This window comes from Cyrtonyx montezumae, unplaced genomic scaffold, assembly GCF_038088225.1.
Source record: "Cyrtonyx montezumae isolate F1298 unplaced genomic scaffold, pur_monq_1.0 scaffold_8, whole genome shotgun sequence".
Lineage (NCBI taxonomy): Eukaryota > Metazoa > Chordata > Aves > Galliformes > Odontophoridae > Cyrtonyx > Cyrtonyx montezumae.
The window spans coordinates 16,114,049-16,135,602 of record NW_027072089.1 but is presented as its reverse complement, the minus strand read 5'-3'; the positions used below and the strand labels follow the sequence as shown (position 1 = coordinate 16,135,602).

The window sequence follows — 21,554 nt, the reverse complement described above, 5'->3', positions numbered from 1 at the left end:
CCAGAGAAGTGATCTGAGTTAGAGAAACAGAATTAAGAATAATTTACAGCTATTGGGAGCAAGTGGTTATAGTGATTCACTGTTCCATCTCAGTTTGTGCCTGATGTTATGAAACAGTTTGTTACGTCTTTTTGTGCCCCGAGTGAGCAGACACATTTTAATTGAGACAAATTGGGAAAAAAATGGTACAAGAATGTTGTTAGCCAAGCAGTGTACAGCACAGGGTGTATCAATGTAATGCATACCCTCTCTCTCCTACACAAAGAGTTGTGCCAGAAGAAAATTATTAGCAAGAGTCAGCATATTTCAAGGATTTGTTTTTCTGTTTGTTGTTTGGAATTGCCAACAGCATCTGTGCTCATTTGTACATGTAGTATCAACTGATGCCTGGACCAACAGGTATGTGTATAAAATGGAGCAGCAGACGTGCTATAAAAGTTTCACAGCAATCTCTGCTCCATCTGCTCTCACAATTTCTCTGGCACAGCTGCTAGGCTTGCATATATTAATGCTGAATTGTTTTGAAACTAGCCAGTGTATTTTGAAGGCTGCAATATTGCACCCACCAACACAGCTGCTGGCAAAATTCACACAGTATTAAGCGGGAGAAAAAGCCAATCATTTACTGATTTCCAGATTCAGTATATGATCTCTGACTGATGATTATGTTAAGAAGATAATTTGAATATAACAGGCAATGCACATCACACATGTCTGTGCCAAGTCTGTGACACTAGATGCTTTAATTACACTGAACAAATATTTACTGTCTTGAAATTCCTTCTGAAATGACTTCAGTTTTTACAGGAACGTTATATGTCATGGAAGTACTACAGGGAAAGCAAAGGAAAGTGCTCCAAAAATGGGGTTTAACTAATACTATCAGAATCTTCTGAATACCTCCTGAAGATATGCTTGCTATTGCGTGATAACCAAGTTATCTATTTTCCATATCCTATGGTCATACAGTGACAACTCCCATCTCAGATACAGATTCGTAGCAGATGCTGAAGGCTAGCAAGCATGAAATAATACATATCTTCACATTCTGAGGCAAAAACAGTTGCAGAAAAAGAAGAAAGAAAAAGAAAGAAAAAGAGGTATTTTAAGGCAGATTTAATCTTCAACCTTTTAACACAACAGTATAACCAGAAACAAAGGGTTGGAGCCCTGTGATGGGGGAGCTGACAAGGGTTCCTTCACTCTTTTATAGACCACTGGAGAAGGGTCTGCCCACTGTTTCACTCCCTGAGGCACCCAAATTTGCAGCAGGTTGGATAGGAAAGGTCTATGTTCATTTCCAGATACAGTCTGGAAATGTACAAGGCTACTGCATGCACTGATGTTTCATCTTGCATCTGAAAGCAATTACTTCTAGCAGTTTTTTTATTTGTCTGTGGCTTTACACAATATGACTGAGCAAGGATGAGTTTATTCAACCAGTGGAGAATCTTCATTGAGAAAACGCTGGTGGATTAACACTCTGTGTGTGGATGGGGAGTGATCTCATTAAGAAGCAATACATGCTCTGACAATGTTACTGGACTGTGCTACGGTCTAGCAAAGAGCAGAAGGGGCTCAGGAGCAAGGACAGTAATATCTACAGAGCTTTCACAGAGAACTGTCTGTAAAGTAATGTAAAGTAAAGAAAAGAAACCAGTTTTTCTTGTTGCTTACAAAAACTGTGATCTCTTTCTTTCTGTCAGCTCTGAAGGGATACTTAGAGCTCCCTGCAAAGCAGGAGGGAAGTGTAAATTACCGGCACTTCCACAAGGACACGGGGGAAACCAGTGTTTTAGAAATCAGTGTATTTTTATCGCCAGTCAATCTACCCTTTTTCTCCAGGGTGGATCAATGTGATCGATCCGTGAGCCATCTGAGAGCGGAGGGAAAGCAGCGGGAAGCAGCAAACCTGTGGAGCTTTACAAATCGCTCTCCCTTTACCTCCCGCTGCTGTCTCCACCCTCGGCACGTTGTGGCTCCTCCTGAAAGCAGAGATGCTGAAGGCTGCCAGGGCTGGATCCGCTCAGTCCCGTGCAGGGCTCCAACTCGTTGGCAGTGCAGCAGCGCTGCTTGCTTTCCCTGCCTCCTCCTCCTCTAGGGAGAGGAAATCTCCACGTGCCGTGTTCTGACGAACGCCTCAAACCAGCCATGAGAAAAGTTTTTTAGCCTTTATGCATGAACTGCAGTCTCGGAGGGATTAGCCTATCCGGTAATTGAGTTTGCAAAGACTGAAAGTCCAGGTGCTTTCGGATGAGTGGAGAGCAGGACAGGAACGGGACTGTGACTATATGGAGAATGCGCTCTGGGGCTGCACCTCACCTCTGCTCCACTCCTCCTTTTGCAGGGACCATGGAGAACATGTGCTGAGACCAAGAGCCAGGCAGGAGCAGCAGCAGGCTGGTGAAGATGGAGAATGGCACAGGGGATGAGCAGAACCACACTGGGCTGCTGCTGTCAAGCCAGGAGATCGTTACAGCTGAATATCAAGCAGTTACCGTCCTCTTGGTCCTCCTCATCTGTGGACTGGGCATCGTGGGCAACATCATGGTGGTCTTGGTGGTCCTCAGAACCAAACACATGAGAACTCCCACTAACTGCTATCTGGTGAGTCTGGCTGTGGCAGATCTCATGGTGCTTGTGGCTGCAGGACTACCCAATATCACTGAAAGTCTGTACAAATCCTGGGTGTACGGCTACGTGGGATGCCTCTGCATCACTTATCTCCAGTACCTAGGGATCAATGCTTCTTCTTTTTCCATCACTGCTTTCACCATCGAGAGATATATAGCTATCTGCCACCCAATCAAAGCTCAATTCCTATGCACATTTTCAAGAGCTAAAAAGATCATTATTTTTGTCTGGGCTTTCACCTCCATATACTGTATGCTCTGGTTTTTCCTGCTAGATCTCAATACAGTAGTCTACAAAGACACTACTGTTGTGTCTTGTGGCTACAAGGTGTCCAGGAGCTACTACTCTCCTATCTACATGATGGACTTCGGTATATTTTATGTTTTGCCAATGGTACTTGCAACTGTCCTCTATGGCCTGATTGCTAGAATACTGTTCCTGAATCCCATCCCTTCGGACCCAAAAGAAAACTCTAAGACATGGAGGAATGACATGGCACACCAAAACAAGACTGTGAATTCCAAGATGACTAACAAGAGTTTCAATAGCACTATTGCTTCTAGAAGGCAGGTAGGAACAACAGTTTGCAATAGCTTATTGAAATCTAAAAACTTCTTGTTTCAGAGATCACTGATCTTAATATGTGGAAGGGGGTAAAACATGTCTATTTTTAAGCATTTTCAAGCGGAACTTCTCAGATACATATTTTTTCTTGTCTGTTTCTTATCACCTACTTCTAGGACTAGCAAATAAATAGCATTCTTTTTATTGTAACAAAAAGCAATTAGGGAATATCAGTAAAGAATGAAACGTTTTTAATGATAGTTTCTTTATATTGCAGCCTATTAGTAATCAAATCAAATACACAAAGTGATTCCTAAGCTACTTTTGAGATCTGAGGAAAATAAACTATCCTGGGAGTTGAGGAGTCTTGAGGTTTAGTCCCTGCTAAGGCACTGTGTGACTCTGCAAATGCAGTCGAGTTTTTATTTTTCCTTATGGTCTCAGATGCCTCTGCCTCTGTGAACAGTCTACTTAAGCACATCTGTATATAAAAATGCCTTGTAAATGCTAAGTATCTGTGCTATTCCATCTCACAGAAAATTGTTTTGTTGTATTGGTGGCACAAATGTGAGGCATAGGTCTGACCAGATTCTTATATATTGCTCTGCATGCATGCTTATATAGCAAGAATTTAGTTAATGTAATGATTTATGGCCACTTGCAATGAACCTTACTACCTCCCACTCACACAGCTGTTAGCACAGTTAGTCCAAATTCTGACAAATTCTGGTGCATCGCTTGGCAGATTGGCTCTCAGGATCAGGCTCCAGCTGCATCCAGCAGTTTGGCATGAGCATGGAGGAGTGTGGCTCCACACTGAATGCCTGCTTCGTGCCTGTCAGCACCTGCTGCTGGAATATGGAGCAGAGGGCTCATCTGCCAGGTGTGATGCTTCTGTCTCTCTGCTCTGTGCAGTCCCACAGGAAGCAAGGCTGAGCTGCATGCTCTATCAAACAAGCTGAGTGCACCCCAAGGTGATAAGATGAACTTTATGTTGTTGTTATTTTATGAAGGTTGCTACTGTTTAATGAGAGGGATGGTTCTCCCTTAGTACAGACATAGAACTAATCTGAAAAGTTAACTGAGCTGCCTGCTAGAGCACCAAGAGCTTACAGAACATGAGAGCCATGCCTTGGAATGCATAGCTAAAATACATGGGTTAGGTTATATTTAATTATATCTCCAGTTATAGTTAATATTCAACCCAGAAGTCTTTAATTTTATTATACTGTGTTCATGAATTAGTAGAAGATAATTTATTTTCAAGTTCTCAATATCACTTCAGCATATTATATTCTTGATATATATTATATATCTTGATATTCTTCAGCATATATTCTTGATAACTTGTGCTTAGCATTACTTGAAACACAGACAAATCGTTTGAATTGAGTATTGGAAAGGATTGCTGCTGTTAAATTATAACAAAAACAGAAAATCGGTTTATAGTGTGATGTGTTTTATGTTTGTAAAGGCAGAAGAGATTTTCTAAAATCCCAAGCAACCTCTTGGATGAGACTAGCTGTATTATGAGTAATGCTAACATTTTCTCTGTAGTGCAATGCGGGAAGCAAAGCAAGGACAGCATTGCTTTTTTAGTTAACCTTTGCACAAATGTTTTTATCACTTTGAAATGGCAAAATGCAAGTCTAGATTCAGATAATCTAAAGCCTCAAAATCTATAATCTTCATGTGATGTCCAGCATACGATCTTCAGAGAAAATAACTGACAATGAGGTGCACAGTTCTATTTCTGTGGCAGTTCTTATATTTATCCAGGAATATTCTGACAAATGAAATCAGATGATGTTCCTGCAATGGACTGAAGCATCCAGATGCTCCCTCACTTCCCCTGCAGGTACCATGGGACAAAATGGAAGGAACAGGAGCAAGAAGCTTCATGGATTGAGATAGAGATCAGGAGATCCCTTATCAGTTATCACTGTGGGTAAAGCAGACCTGACCTGGGGAAAGTCAACTTCACTTATTGCCAATGTAAGGCCCCGTGTAACAGCTCCAAGCTACATTCAGTCTCTCAGCTGTGCCCTGAAGTGGGACCTGGAGCCAGTTGGAACTGGCTGGAATAAGCTGTGTCCAGCATGGGGCAGCCCCAGCCTCTTCCCAGTGTCCCATTGGAACATGGACACCTAGGGCACTTCCATTGCATTCTTATGATTAATTATCTTAATTCACCAATTATGAGTTCATATTTATATAATATATGACAGTGAGACAGCAGGTTACATAGGTTTCCTCTGCCTTCCCACAGGCTTAACCCAAGGCTATTCAGAACTTATGTTGATGATGATTAATGATTAATCCAACATAGCAGTATGTGAATTGAAGCATCCGCTTAGTCTGTCTTGGATTGCCTGGCTAACATGAATTTAGCTTGACCCAGACTGTTAAGTCATACAATTTAATTTAATGTTCTACCCATTATCTCATCTATGTTTTGAAAGTGTTCCTTTGTTGAAGTGTCCTAATTAAGCTTGCTAATTACCTGGATAACAGCAGGCTCCCTCCCCTACTTTATCATGCAGCAGCTACCTGTCAGCTGAAGAGCACTAGCTGAATCTGTTTCTAACTTATAGCAGAAATAGATTTCATCATCCTGTTGTTTTTAGACAATTTCTACCTATATTATTGTGTTAGTGTTAAGCATATGCTATGAACTTTGTATTTCTATTGTCAGCTTCCAAGTCAATGTCAAGTTTCAATATAGCCACAGTAATTTTTACAATGAGTCATACAGTTGTGCAATTTCAATTATTTTTCTCAGAAATGATAGTTAGGTTTCTGGTATGAAATATAACCCTGACTTAGAAGCTGTCTTTCTGAAATGTGAAGAGTAACTTCCTCACACCACTCTTCACCCTTGTGAAGCCCCATCTGCAGTGCTGCATCCAGGTCTGAGGCCCACCTGCATGAGAAAGGTATGGAGATGTTGGAGCAGGCCACAAAGATGCTCGAGGGCTGGTGTAGAGTAAATAACTCCTAATGACGATACTCCACCAGGGAATAGTATAGAAGATGGTATATTTCAAGTAGTTCTATACAAACAGTTATACAGGTAATACAAAAGAGAAGATGGCTCACCTTTAAGATGACAAGGCTCGCAGAGGACTCCACATGGGAGGGATCTCCAAGAAGAGATCCTTCCCTGGTGGTGGTCAGCCCTTAAATGGGGTTTGAGAGAGGAGGAACTAGGCTCCACCCCTTCCACCCACACAGGTATATCACCTTCACCTGTGCCCCCATGGCTGACTTGGTGCTCACCTCAGGTGACCAATCAGTGGTTCAGGCCGTGATTCAGCAGTTCCCATACACTCCACCCCTTCACGACATGAACCACTGATCAAGTAACCATAAGGTGAGTTCCCCTTGATACAGAGACCCAATACATCGCGACGCTTACATAATTGCCCGTCGCAACGCATGCTGATGTAATCTGATATGAGTGATGATCGGCGCATCCGTCGAACTCTTCTTTGGGCCAGTGCTCGGTGGTATCTACTGGAAGCATGTAATCATACAGTGCAGGTCCATCTTACGTGTCATCAGTCCCGGTTAGACCATCACCAGATGCTTCACATGGTCTTATAACAACTCTGGAACACTGCAGTATTGTTTTGATTCCTTCTGGTGATTCATAGACTTATGGGGAGTAATACAAGTGTTTTAGAGGTACCAAGAGGGGAAGATCCGCTTTCCAGGGCAAGATACAGGCCGTATTCCTGTCTTGGGTTAACACTTCAGCTTGTACAGGGGCACGCCCTGGTCGCCTGTACCAGACCCTTTGACCCGATGTCTGTGGCTGTACGACTATATCAGGCACCAAAGGGGGTGTCCTGATCTGCCACAGAGACATGATAGGGGTCCCCTTAGCAATGAAGACTGGAGTGTTAACCATTATTTCAGTAGGCCATGTACCTATAACCGGAGGAGCTACCGAACCCCCCACCTCCAATAATCTCCCCCAAGGTGCAAGTAGGCCGCACCATCGTGGTCCTACCTGCACCTTCCAGGGCCATTTTATTCTATTGGTACCTGGTTCTAGGTCCTCAGGGGCAGGGAGCAGAAGGTTGTTCTCATTGCCAATCTGAGGTTTCACTTCATTATCGGTGCCCGTAATTTGGATCCTAAGTGGGGAGGCCCATATTGTTTGTAACATTTTCAAGGCACTGGGTCTGCCATCTCTAGGTCTTTCATTCAGGTCCCGCAGGGTCTCATGGAGTCTCTTTGTCCACCCCTGCAGGGACTGAGAGTCTGTCTTCAGGGCAGCCTTGAGAATACCATTGTAACGTTCGATAAGGCCTGCCCCCGTTGGATTATATGGCAGGTGGAATCGCCACTCAATATTATTTTCTTCTGCCCAGCGTTGTATCACTGCACCCGTGAAATGACTTCCTTGGTCACTCTCGATGACTTGCGGTGTCCCGTAGGCAGCCATCAACCTTGTGAGTGCCTTTATAGTGTATGCCTGGTTGGCTTTTGGTACTGGATAGGCCTGCATTAGCCCACTCGCGGTGTCGACACAGGTTAGGGCATATCTCGCCCCCTCAGACCGAGGGAGAGGCCCAATATAATCAACCTGCCACCTCTGTAGAGGATTGTGTCCTCTAGCAAGATGGGCTGTAGTTTCAGGCAACGACCTCGGTCTTATCTTAGAGCAGGCGTCACAGTCTCGGCATGCTTGAGCGATGTCCGATAGTTGTACGGGCAGTCCCCACGCTTTAGCGGCTGCCCACATGGTCTTCTGCCCAGCATGCCGCAGCTTTTGATGTAGCCAGTAAGCGATATTCTCAGATGGAGAGTTCTCAACCCATCTAACTCGGGCCAGTGTGTCGGCTTCATCATTTCCTGGTGACTGTAGGGGTTGATGACCAGAAACATGGTAGACACACACAGTTCTGTGTTTGACTGTATTCCATATGTCTAACCACATATCTTTGCCCCAGATCGGTCGGGAGTGGATAGTCCAATCCTGGGTGGCCCACTGTGCGATCCAAAGAGTGAGCCCCCGATACACAGCCCAACTATCTGTGCAAATATTCAGGATACCATCACCAGGTTCTTTGGTTATAACCATCCACACCGCCCGCAGCTCTGCCCACTGGCTGCTTTGACCATCCCCCTCTTCGAACCAGATTGTGTCTGTGGCAGGATGGTACGCTACTGCTCTCCACTTACTTGGGTTGCCCTTGCTGGACCCATCCGTGTACCAGGCATCTTCAGGAATAGGATATTTTCCTTCCTGGACGGGACTCTTCTGTGGTGGAGCAACCGAAGTTTGTTTTGGTGCATCACTATGATACGTTACTGGGCCAAGAATCTTCTGAAGCTCTTCTTTCAACGGTGAGGAAGATAGACTACTCCTCTGACTGAGATAGGCAACCCATCGTGCCACCGTCTGCGCCTGGGCCACCCCCGTCTTAGGAAGGTGGGTCAGATCTCTTACCCACCCCTGGATTGGCAATGTAGTCTTGACTATAACTTCGGCCGTTTGGGTTATTGGCTCTACCGCTTGTAATGCAGAATAGGCAGCCAATAACTGTTTTTCAATCATACTATATCTTTCCTCTGCTCCATGCCACACCTGAGACCAAAATCCAATGGGGGTCCGAACAGAACTCTGACGTTGCCACAGGCCCCAGCCAAAGCCATCTTGAGTTACGTGAACATCTAGCTCAGCTGGAAGGGTAGGATCAAATATACCCAGTGCCTGGGCTTGTTTAACTGCCTGTTTCGCCTGTTGAAAAGCATCCTGTTCTGTTCTCCCCCAGTCCCATAATTGGCCCTTTTTGGTAAGTCTATATAAAGGTCTCAGCAGCTGCGCCAAATGAGGTATAAAGGAACGCCAATATCCCAATATACCCAGGAATTCCTGCAGCTGCTTTGGTGTTGTAGGGACTGGAAATGCCTGAACCTTATCTATGACGGCATCAGGTAATACTTTGGTCTTTCCTGACCAGACTACCCCTAGAAATTTTACGGACAGTCCTGGACCTTGCACTTTTTGAGGATTGATAGCCCATCCTCTTTCACTTAGGTAGGCAGTTAATGAATCTGCTGCCTCCCCTACTGCTTCCAGTGAGTCGGATGTTAACAGGAGGTCATCAATATAGTGGTATAGGTTCACACTGTTTGGTTTCCTCCAATCAGCCAGGTCACGTGCCACCAAATTATGACAGTATGTTGGTGAGTGCACGTACCCCTGTGGCAAGACCTGAAAGGTCCACTGCCTGCCTCCCCACGTAAATGCAAATTGATCTTGTGATTCTTTAGCAATAGGTATGCTAAAAAACGCATTCGCTAAATCCAGGACACAATGGTAGGTTTTAATTTCCCTACTAAGAGTGTCCATTAAGGAGGCAATATTGGGTACGGCCGCATGGATGGGCGGCGTGACCTTATTCAGTTCCCTATAATCCACCGTCATTCTCCATGTTCCATCCGACTTCCGTACTGGCCATATGGGGGAATTATATGGGCTGTGTGCAGGCCTTATAATACCTACTTTCTCTAATTCCTGCACTGTTTTTGATATTTCTTCTTGTCCACCCGGGAGTCTGTACTGTCTTACATTAGTAATCCGGCGTGGTTTTGGCAAACAAATGGGCTCATGTTTCGCATGGCCCCTCAATATTGTCCGTATTGCCCGGATACTAATGTACCTCTGCCGTAGTCTGAACTCTCCCACAGTTGTCTGGAGAGCCAGACCCCATAGAATGTCTATGCCCAAGATATATTCTGGAATTGGGGCAATCGACACCTTATACTCCCGGGGCGGGAGACGCCCAACCCCCAGTTTCAACCACGTCTGGGTGACTGGAATAGTCTGTCCCCCAAACCCACCAATCATCACTCTATTACCCTTAAATTTCGTTGGGTCTCCATATATAATCGATGTTTCTGCGCCAGTATCCACTAGAGCCATCACCTTCTGCACATTTGTCCTGGACCAGAATATTGTTAGTTCTACATAGGGCCTCCGGTCACAGCTAGAGGCCCTATGGGGACCAGAATTTTCCGTTAATCCATGAATTTTGCCAGATCTAAATCTTTTGCCACAGGTGGCTCAGGCACTGTAGCCTGTGACACCTGCGGATATTTTTTCCTTCTGTTCGGTATTATAAAGTCAGCCAAATTCCAGGTTGTTGTTGGTGTTTTTTCTATAATTCGTACTCCCGATTTTCTGGGAGCACTCTGAAATTTCTGATCATTTCTAAGCTGTTTCCACAGCTGTAACAAAACATGGTTGGGTTGCCCATCAATTTTGGTAAATGCAACCCCAGCCCGTATGAGATCATTAAACATAGTCCTCCGGGATACCCGTACGGGGCCTGATCGGGGCATCCGTGGAGCAGGCTTTTTAGTTCTAATAGGGAAGGCCTCAGCATCTTCCACTATACGAACATTACGCCTGGTTCTTACGCGCTCCGTCTCCCCTAAGTCTGCTACTAACTGGGCTGCCTGCTGTACGATGGCTTCTGATGCCACCAACGGATTTAATATGGAAACCAACATCCCATATAGGTGGGAGGGGGCCTGCTGTAGTATTAGATCTCTCATGCCCGCTGTAAATTTTTCCGTATCGGGGCTTTCAAAAGTGTCCGCATACAGAGCCTCCCTCATACCCAGTTCTCTGATATAGGTCTGGAGGTCCTCCATAGAGGACCACAAACCAGTATTAAGAGGGATATCGGTTTTATTGGGCCATGTTAAGCGGCATGCAGCCATCAACCAATCTATAATAGAATGGTTTTCCTCATTATAATGGACAGCTGCATATAATCTTTGTCTTAATGCCGGGTTTATCGTTATAGATGCTAATTTTGACATTTCTGTTCCATTTACTAAAACACTTTCAGCTCCTGCATCCCATAACCTTAGGAGCCATGATGGTATGCTTTCTCTTGGTTTCTGATGGAACCGTTGTACTAGGTCCATCAACTCATTAGCTGTGTATGGACGAGCGGTCACATGGAGGCAGGTTTCTGCAGGGGGCCATTGGTCAGGAGGCACCCCTGCTGGTCTATCCTGTACCTTCTTTGTTTTTTGAGTTATAATAGGCCGAATCTCGAATGGGTCCATCATAGATGGAGTTTCGAGATCTGCCTTAGAGATCTTTTCCCCTGTCATATCAGAGTCTTCTTCCTCTGATTTTGGGGTGTCTTCTACCAATATATTCCTTATTTGTCTTGTGGGGACATTTAGGCCAGGCTTTTTGGTTGTTAACGTACCCAGCTGTTGTTCCAGTTTCTCAATACGGTCTCGTAATAGCTGATTTTCAGTTTCCATATTAACATTTGCGACATCTAACTTGAGTATGGCCATTACTAATGGCCAGGCTACTGCAGAGGCAGCTAACCGCCGCTCCTTGGTAATAAGTATGTCTTTATCTAATCCTACAAAGTAGTCAGTCAAATAAGATGGAGAAGGAGCGGCAGTCCCTGGAACCCGCATGGGTCCCCATTTCTCAATAACGGATGCCAATCCATAGTAGGGTGACCCCATGAATCCTGGAATTAGACCAGGGATTATCTGTTCTAGGGGGGTAACGTTCTCCCCCTTGGCCCATTTAAATATACTCCAAATAAACGACATTATGGATTTAGTTAGAGCTGCCTGGCTCGCCAAATGTAGAGTAAATAACTCCTAATGACGATACTCCACCAGGGAATAGTATAGAAGATGGTATATTTCAAGTAGTTCTATACAAACAGTTATACAGGTAATACAAAAGAGAAGATGGCTCACCTTTAAGATGACAAGGCTCGCAGAGGACTCCACATGGGAGGGATCTCCAAGAAGAGATCCTTCCCTGGTGGTGGTCAGCCCTTAAATGGGGTTTGAGAGAGGAGGAACTAGGCTCCACCCCTTCCACCCACACAGGTATATCACCTTCACCTGTGCCCCCATGGCTGACTTGGTGCTCACCTCAGGTGACCAATCAGTGGTTCAGGCCGTGATTCAGCAGTTCCCATACAGCTGGTGCACCTCTCCTATAAAGACAGGCTGAGGGAGTTGGGCCTGTTCAACCTGAAGAAGAGAAGGCTCTGGGGAGACCTCATTGTGGCCTTACAGTACTTAAAGGGAGCTTATAGTTAGAAGGGAGACTGACTTCTTACAAGGGCTTTAAACTAAAGGAAGGGAGCACTAAAAACAGGAAGATATTCCTGAGAAAACAGGAGGAAATTTTTCAGAGGGTGGTGAGTAGAAAGGATTGCCTAAAGAAGCTGTGGATGCCCTATCCCCAGTGATGTTCAAGCCCAGGTTGGATGGGGCCCTGGGTACTCTCATCTATTGGATGGTAACCCTGCCCATGGCAGGCAGGTAGGAACTGGATTACCTTTATGTCCCTTCCAACTGAAGTAATTTTATGATTTGATGATTCTATGAAGAAGGACAAGAGAGTAGTAACCATTACATGGCATCCAGGATAGCTGTAAACTCAGAGAGGAAGCAAATATAGAGTAAAATAAAAGTTTTCTCACAACTGGAGGCCAACTGCCTGAGATGAGGCAGGGGGTGTATGGATGATGAACACTGAGTCAAATAGGAAGGAAGAAGGTGGCTACTGCAGGAGAATAGGTGGACCATGTTCAGATGCATTAGAACAAGTACTTTCAGTTTCTATCACAAATAAACACATTGCCACCACAAAAGGCGGAAAAAAGAGTTCAGACATTTCAATTTAGATCGTTCTATGATTTAGAAGGAAGGCCTGAAATGTATTATATAATGGTGAGTCAAGCATATTTTAACATTTTTTTTTTCCTGAGAGATCTCTAGGGATTAGCTCAGACCGTATGACATATCTGATGAATGCAAGTCAGAGCTTCCAGGTAGAAATGCTTTCATTCCTTTCCCTGCTCTCATCCTCCCACCCATGTGATTTACAAGTCACTGAACTATATTGGTTCAGTGAACATTATTTATTTCAGTTCAGTGTTTGGAAAGCCAGCAGAAGCAAAATCTATTTACTAAATGGTCAGTACCCTCGTAGCAACAGCAGCTAAAGACAAAACCTTAGAAGTACTATTCAGGGTCCCCTGAAGAGTTGTTTGTTCAAAGCGCTGCAAGACAAAACTTAATGGGGAAGACAAGATAGATAAAAAATCAGTCCTTTTTTTTTAATGTCAAAATAGAGGGAAAAGCACATATTAAATTTTATTTTCTCATCAATTTCTAACACATTTTTTCTTTTATGAAACAGCATATGTCACTGCTGATATTGGACAACTACTTAAATTAGGAGTTATTTGTTTATACTGCAACTGAATGCTATTAGGCAAAGAAGTACCAACATGTGCTTACAGAACACATCAAACTCCATTCTTAAATCCACTTGAAAATTTAAGCACAAAAACAATTGAAGGTGGATATTTCAAGTCATTTTATGAGCGAGTGGCAGTATAACATCCTAATTCTTCTCATTAGTAAGTGACCTGTCATTGATTTCAATATGGACAATATTTTAGTGGCACTATTCTTTAAGATGTTTTATGGTCTCAAATATAGGCACTTTTCAAGAGTCCAGAGGAAAAAATTTGTTTGAGATTTCACTACAACAAGTAACAAACCTGCCTAGGAAGGAAGCATTCCTACCTCTGCTTCCTGCTAGGTATGTATTTCAAAGAGGATTTCTACAGGCTTCTACTTGAGAAATCCATTATAAGTGTGATTTTACTCAATCTTTTTCACTTACTGAATTATTCAGGTATTTTTGGTTAGTTAATCTTTACAATAAGCAACCAATCAAGTTGTAGGTCAAAACACTCTCCCTTTTTTAACATGATATATTTAATACAATTTTCAGCATTCCCTAGTCATAGAATCACAGAAACATAGAATTTCTCAGAAAAGACCTTCAAGATCATCCAGTCCAACCTCAACCTAACCATACTACCCTAACTCTAACAACTCACTGCTAAATCATGTCCCTGAGCACCACATCCAAATGGTTTTTAAACACATTCAGAGATGGTGACTCAATCACCTCCCTGGGGAGCCTATTCCAGTACTTAACAACCTTTTCTATAAATAATTTTTTTCCTGATATCCAACCTAAACCTCCCCTGGTGCAAGTTGAGGATATTTCCCCTTGTTCTGTCACCTGTCTCAAGTGAGAGAAGACCAACGCCACTCATGCTGCTGTCACAGGTATTTCAGGTTGTCTGTTCAGGTATTTGAAGAGAGCAATAAGGTCTCCCCTCAGTCTTCTCTTCCCCAGATAAGCAGCCCCAGTTCCTTCAGTCTCTTCTCGTAGGACATATTCTTCAAGCCCTTCACAAGCCTCGTTGCCCTTCTTTGGACCTGCTCCAGCACCTCAATGTCCTTTCTGTACTGAGGTGCCCAAAACTGAACACACGTACTTGAGGTGGGGCCTCACCAGTGCCAAGTACAGGAGGACTATTTCTTTCCTAGTCTTTGAAGACCTTTGGCTTCTCAGCCCATTTATATAGCCAGTGGATTTTAGTTTTTGCAGAGACAGCTGCAATAATTAAATCTTTGATTCAGGCTTTGGTTTATGAATCTGCATATTTGTTAGTCTAAAATAGCCTGTTACTGGTACTTGCAAACCATCCATATTGTTAAATCTTCCAGAAAACACATTACCCAACTCTATCCTAGTCAAAATGAACAGCAATTGAGAAACCTTATTAACTGAAGTTACAGGCATTTATAGCACATAAATAGCATTGCAATTGTAGGCAAGGGAGATTCATTAAAGTCAGCTCATTGCTCCATCATGAAGTTCATTTTCAACTTGCAATATATTCACATACATATTTCAACTTAGCTTTACATATCTGAAATTTAAGGCAATAATTATTTAGTCTTTAATCATAGCCTTCTTTTACCTTTGCACCAACATATAAAGAAGTTCTACTTAATTTAATCTTAAGGGCAGGTGAAATACACATATTTGCATTATAACATGTACACACACACACACACACCACGGAATCCACATAATGTAGGAGCTGAATGCTTACAGCATACTTAACAACTGAAAGCATCTTTCCCATGGTGAGTGTTTGAGGGTATCCTTGAGTCCACGTTCTGGAAATATATCAAAAGATCATCAAGACTGAAAATTTTAATCTAGATGTAGATTAAAGGAGACAGATGAGCTACTGAGACGTTTATGCTTGAAAATATGTTTAAAAATGTACTTGTAATTAATTCTGAGTGTTACAGAAGAGAAAAAAAAAGGCTGATCCATTCTTTCAGTTTATTTGTTTAAAAACAATTATGCTACACACGGTTGTCAATATTAAAATAAACATTTCTTTTCTTTTTTTTTTTCACTATCACAATTCCAGTAACAGTAAGTACCCACTGCTTGCAGAAATAAAAGATAATGGCTGTTACTTGAACTTCAGAAGGTTTAGCAACTTATTTTATGTTACTATATAGGACAGTGAATTCAGAATGTGACAGTAAAAGCTGAAGGACAACTCCAGTTTCACTGACACTGTCCATTTTAGGCATTCTATTCCCAAGACTATTAAAAAGACCAGAGGGAAAGAAAACTTTTCATTTCTACTATTTTATTTTATTTTATTTTATTTTATTTTATTTTATTTTATTTTATTTTATTTTATTTTATTTTAAGTACTAGCTCAGGTCCTGGATGTCTCTGCATTTCTGAAATGCTAACACTTCTTTTTCTGACTCTTTGAATTATTTAGTTCTGCTCAGAAAGCAGTAAAGGGAAAATGTTTTGAAGACCCAGGCATTGCAGAAAGGAATAAAAAAGAACTTATAATTAGTAGACTAACAGACAGAAAAGGAATGTGCCTGTCACACAGGAAGGTGTTGAAAACTCATGAAAAAATAAATCCTCTTAAGTTCAACAAGTACCTGACCTGTGAAATACCTGGGCAAGCAGCTCATTATCTCTGAAGAGAGAGTCAAAGAGGATGGGGCAAGTGGCTGGGAAGACAAGGAAGAAACCCTTTACTAGCAGCTAAGAGCCTATGTGTTGTGTTACTGATGTGCTCATGGAATCAAAACTTGAGATCTACACTTCCTTTTCTCTCTCAGTCCACATTTGTCCACTCCTCCAGATCAGATCTTGTTCTGGTTTCTTCTACACTTCCATTGTACTTCAGCTAGCCAATAGATCCCAACTTCTTTCTTGTCCATGCATAACATAAATGTTGAATTACTTGCTTGCAAGTATATTTTATAATTTCGCCAAAGGAATTCCTAGATATGAAGGGAACAGTGAAAAATTATTACAAATTTAGATAACAAACATTTATTTACACTTGGAATAGAATGTTATGCATATCTCACAAAGTTAGCTGCTTTAGTCCAATCAAATTATCTAAGGGCCCCTAGGATTGTTTAAAAAACATTCAAAGTACACTTGAAATTTGGATTAAAACAGATTTTCTCACTTATAATCATGTTTTCAATTTCTTTAACTGTGAATAATTTGTACTCTGAGGCTTTGCATATCCACAAGAAAAGAACAATCAGTGTGCTTGCCCTTGCCTGAGTACTTAGTGGACATACTAGTACCCTCTGCTTCTGTTTACAGAGAACTTTAATGTGTGGCTTGATAGAATAGGTACTAAAAAAGTCCTTAAAAAGTTTTTCCCCTTCCCTTTTATGTCCCACTTCACTGATACAAAATAATTAACCCCTACAAAAATAGTCACAGAATCACTGAATCACTGAATGGCTTAGGTTGGAAGGGACCTTAAATATCATCTAGTTCCAACCACTCAGCTGCAGACAGGGTTGACAGTAAAAATGTTTAGTTGTGTTTCATATGAAGTAATTTCAAAATGGCTGTGACAGTTAAGAAAATGGGCCAAACTTTCCCCTACTTCTGTGCATACCCGTCCATCCAGTGGAGATTTTTGACATGGAGAAGAAAGCAGCTTTGGCTTACATCATACGTGTAGATACTGGACTCATCTGCATAGGCAAAACTGGGGGAAAAAGTAAAGCCCACAGCCTGTTGCAGCAGCTTTAGGTCAGGAGCCCTGGGAGTACAGAGGTGTGACAAGCCCTCCTTTCACAATGGGGACAAACTAATCAGTTCAAAGCAGAGGAGCTGCTGTCATCTGCACAACAGTTATGGTCTAAAGTGAAAGAACAAGAAAACTCTGCCTCCAAGAGGGACAAGCTGTAGACATTTTAGAATTGTGGGGAATTCTTGTTGGCTTGCATCAACTGAAGCAATTAAGGCTCTTATTTATTGCAGTCTTTGTAGTCGCTGTAGCAGAGCATGGGTTAGTGTGAGTTGGAACATTACCCTGAGCAAACTGAAAACCAGCTGTATAGAAAAGCGATTAGTTTTCAGCACTCTGGTCTGATCTTCACACTCTTCATTAGTGCTGGTATATTCAAGAGGTGAAAATGAGAACCTTTAGCTGTAGTCACAGGTTACTTTGTCTTCAGTTTACACGATGACTAGGGAATGATAGGTTTTGAGTGCAATGGTTTCTTGACAGACTTTTTGTCCTTGTACATATATGGATACCCTGGCTGGGGGATGACAGGTTGGACAGCAGCCCAATGGAAAGGGATCCAGGGGATGGAGGGGCACTGAGCTCTGCTCTCTGACAGGGACAGGGCCCGAGGAAGCAACATGGAGCTGAGTCAGAAGAGGGAGGGGGGGGTGGTTCAGGGACAGGCTCTGACCAAAGTGCAATCAGGCATGGGAACTGGCTCCCCAGGACATAGGATTTCAAGATGTGTTTGGACAATGCTCCCAAATGTAGGGTTTCAGTTGTGGGTGGTCCTGAGTTGAGCCAGGGTTTGGATTTGATGATCCTTGTGTGTCTCTTCCAACTCAGAATATTCTGTGATTCATTCAGATCTGCAATCGGAATTGATCTCAGCTCAGTGTACTTTCTGCTGACACTGTGATGTATTTTATCTGGTCCTAAGAGTCAGTCCTAATATTTTGTAAAATACAACAGTCTCAGTAAGCTGAACATGACAACAGTATAAGCTAGTGATGTTACAAGGTAGTAAAAATACACGTAAAGGCACAAGCACACGTAAGTTTAGTTAATAGTTTGTGCAATTCATATGCATATGTCTTTGTGGCATATAAAACTTGACTAGCGGAATAATAGCCATGTTTTCATTGCTGTGCCGTATCAATTATGTGACTTAAAATTTCATGAATTAATATATTTCCATTTCCTGATAGTAGGTATGATAAATTTATTTATAATGCAAACTAGGATTCAAAGTGAAAGCTACACCATGGAAAGTGATATTTTGAGCAATTGTTCTTTAAAGACATACTCAGAAGAAGCTTAAACTGTCACTAATCAGTTGATAAGATTACAAATTTCCCTGATAATCTTCTGGTTGCAAAGTACTCCAATACCTTTGTGGACTATTACCCACTCTCACTCTGACTGCCTGAGCTATCGCAACATATCTGTTAGTTCCATTGTTAACCCAAGTCCTACAAAGGCTTACCGTCTTCCTTTAAATGTGGATTATTTTCCACATTATTTTTATAAATGATTATTCTCATCAAATGGATTTGCTCAGTTGAGAACTGTACACTGGGCTCAAACTGGAGGGATGAAAGGAAGGAGAGATAAGGAATCCCCAGTCTTTGTGAGACAGAGAAAGCCAGGACTGAATCACAGCAATCCTTGCAGCCTTGCTCACAGAACTGATCCTTTCAGATTTGACTTGGAGATAAGAAAAAGAAATTCACTTTTTAGCTACCTGAGACATTTGTATTTTGGTTTGCTCTGTTATGGTGATGATTTGTGCACAGCAATCAGGAAATGCAGTCTAGAAGTTAAAAAGTGATGTATTGGTCAAGTGAGAAAATAGGGAGATAATATTCCTCAGTCTGCTTTTTTACTCCTGCTGAACAGAATTGTTCAGCAGAAATCAAAACGAGGAGAAAGAACAAGAATTATAGTATCAAACTATAGCTCTTGTATTTGTGCTTTTAAAGAGATTATATATATTAATATGTAGACTATGTTGACTTTTCATCCCATTCTTTATTTTAATAACTGTAACAAAACTGACAAATTTAATTATATTTGTATGTATCTGTATGGGTAGTCAGAAAAAAAAACATAACTCAGGTGATGACATGGCATGTTTTGTGTATAATGAACTATCTCATCGAAATAAAAGCAAATTAGATATTCTAACCTCAAAGAGGCACAACTAAACGTAGCATCTCTGTATGAGTAATTTTAGTGGAATTATTTGTCTCCAAGGAGTCAGCTGAAACTCATCTTTTACCGATCTACATCTATCAGTTCTGCAAGCAGTGAATCAAAGCCCATATAAAAAATGTTTCCTGTGGCAACAGTAGTTGTTGCTTCATTATGCATATCTTCACATACCCAGATTCAAAGGAAAAAGGATAACATAAATGAATCAAAAGTAAAAACAAGTTCTTTGAACTGTTCTGTCAATAGGCAGCAACTGCTTTATGTGAAGAAGAAAGGCAAATAGTAAAAGAATCACAGAATCATAAAAACAACAAAAGTAGCAGGTATAGATCACCAGAACCTGTGCTGCTTCTTTCCAGTTCATGCACACACAGTTAAGGAAATCATCTCCTGATGTACGTGAGGTCATCCCACTGTATTATCTTAATGTATTTCCCACGTAGTCACATTTCACTGTACTTTCTATCTTGTTTTAATTATTTTCAAACATAATTTAGTGTGAAGACTAGAGTTTAAAATCTACAATATGTATTAAAATATATCAGGATTTCAATTACTGTCTGTATATATAGCAATATATTTCCAATAATTGTTGAAAGTAAATTATAATATAAGGGAAGAATCCTTTTACAGGTTTGAATTTTTTTATAAATCTTAAGAAGTCAATTCTTGTTCATCTCAGATATCCTGAGTACTCTCCAGGGATGTTTTTTTTTTGTTTTACACGGTAGATGAAACTGATATAATAATCATGTCTTCTGATAATCCCTTATATTCCTATGTGTGTAAATGATAATGGACATTTGACAATGAAGATCAAATAATGAGAATCTAATTAAATATTAGGATTTTAGTGTTAGGAATTAAACTATTCCTTTAAAAATATTTTTGGCTTTTGAAAACCCATAAGATCATGTAAATAGGCTTCAGACTGAATTAGTTTACAGAGAGTTATTCTAAAGGAGATCTTCCAGCTTGAGGAGCTGCAAAATCTACAGTTATTTAACAAAAACTAGGAGGAAATTGAAACCACATGCTGTTGTGTTTGGATTTTGTTTGTTTGTTTTTTCTTTCTACAATAGAACTTTTTGAATCAAATATTGTTCTGAAATTCACAGCTGAAAAGTCTGTGAGTAATAGCTTTGGCCCTAGAGATTTAGGAACATAGTTTATCCTTTCAAGCTGTGCGTATGAGCCTGCTCACCTTGTGTCTCTCTGTGTCCCTCCAGGTTACCAAGATGTTGGCTGTGGTGGTAGTCCTCTTTGCGTTTCTGTGGATGCCCTATCGAACACTGGTGGTTGTCAATTCCTTTCTCTCCACTCCCTTCCAAGAAAACTGGTTCCTGCTATTTTGCAGAATCTGCATTTATTTAAATAGTGCCATCAATCCTGTGATTTACAATCTCATGTCCCAGAAATTCAGAGCAGCCTTCAGGAAACTCTGCAACTGCCATCTGAAACGGGATAAGAAACCTGCCAATTACAGTGTGGCCCTAAATTACAATGTCATCAAAGAGTCTGATCACTTCAGCAGTGAACTAGAAGATATTACTGTCACCAATACCTATCTGTCCTCTACAAAAACATCCATTGGTGACACGTGCTTGTCATCTGAGGTAACAGTTAGTGCTTTTTAATATTTGCAGTGTATTCCTCAGAAAACAGCATGCTGACGTGCACTGGGTGGTTCTGGGATAGCTTTCAGGTGGGGCAGAGCAGTGAGGGACAGGGTAAGGTTGGTGGTGATGACTGGCATACCATCAAACAGGACAATGTCATTACTTCATCTGTCCTTCCAAGGTCTGGAAACTGATGGTTTCAAAGTTCTATGTGCTGGGCATGGTGTAACCAGGAGAACCTGGGACATAGTGAACAATGAGAACACATAGCCTTACTCCCTGACAAGCAGAGGCAGTGGTGATACCCTCCCCTGGGAACAATGGGTCATGTACACATCTGGCAGGAGGTGTCTGAGCTCATTGGTTCCTCTGGGACTGTGCTCTGACTGCCTGCAGGAGGGCAGTGGGGCATTATTTTCTTGTGTGTCACCTTCTGGCTCCATTTCAGGGTTAACTAACCTGGTGGCACCATGCAGCTGGCACAAAGAGAAGACACAGATGTCTCACACAGCAGCACTCTTGTTCTGAAAAAGCTCACCCA

The 21,554-nt window shown here is 41.9% G+C and overlaps 1 protein-coding gene across 1 annotated transcript; it reads left to right on the top strand.

Moving 5' to 3' along the window:
* The first annotated feature begins 2,409 nt into the window (after positions 1 to 2,409).
* On the top strand, positions 2,410 to 21,031 carry TRHR (thyrotropin releasing hormone receptor). Its single transcript, XM_065752986.1, has 2 exons — positions 2,410 to 3,204; positions 20,624 to 21,031. The coding sequence occupies exons 1-2, from the start codon at positions 2,410 to 2,412 to the stop codon at positions 21,029 to 21,031; spliced, it is 1,203 nt and encodes a 400-aa protein (XP_065609058.1).
* The last annotated feature ends 523 nt before the right edge of the window (positions 21,032 to 21,554 follow it).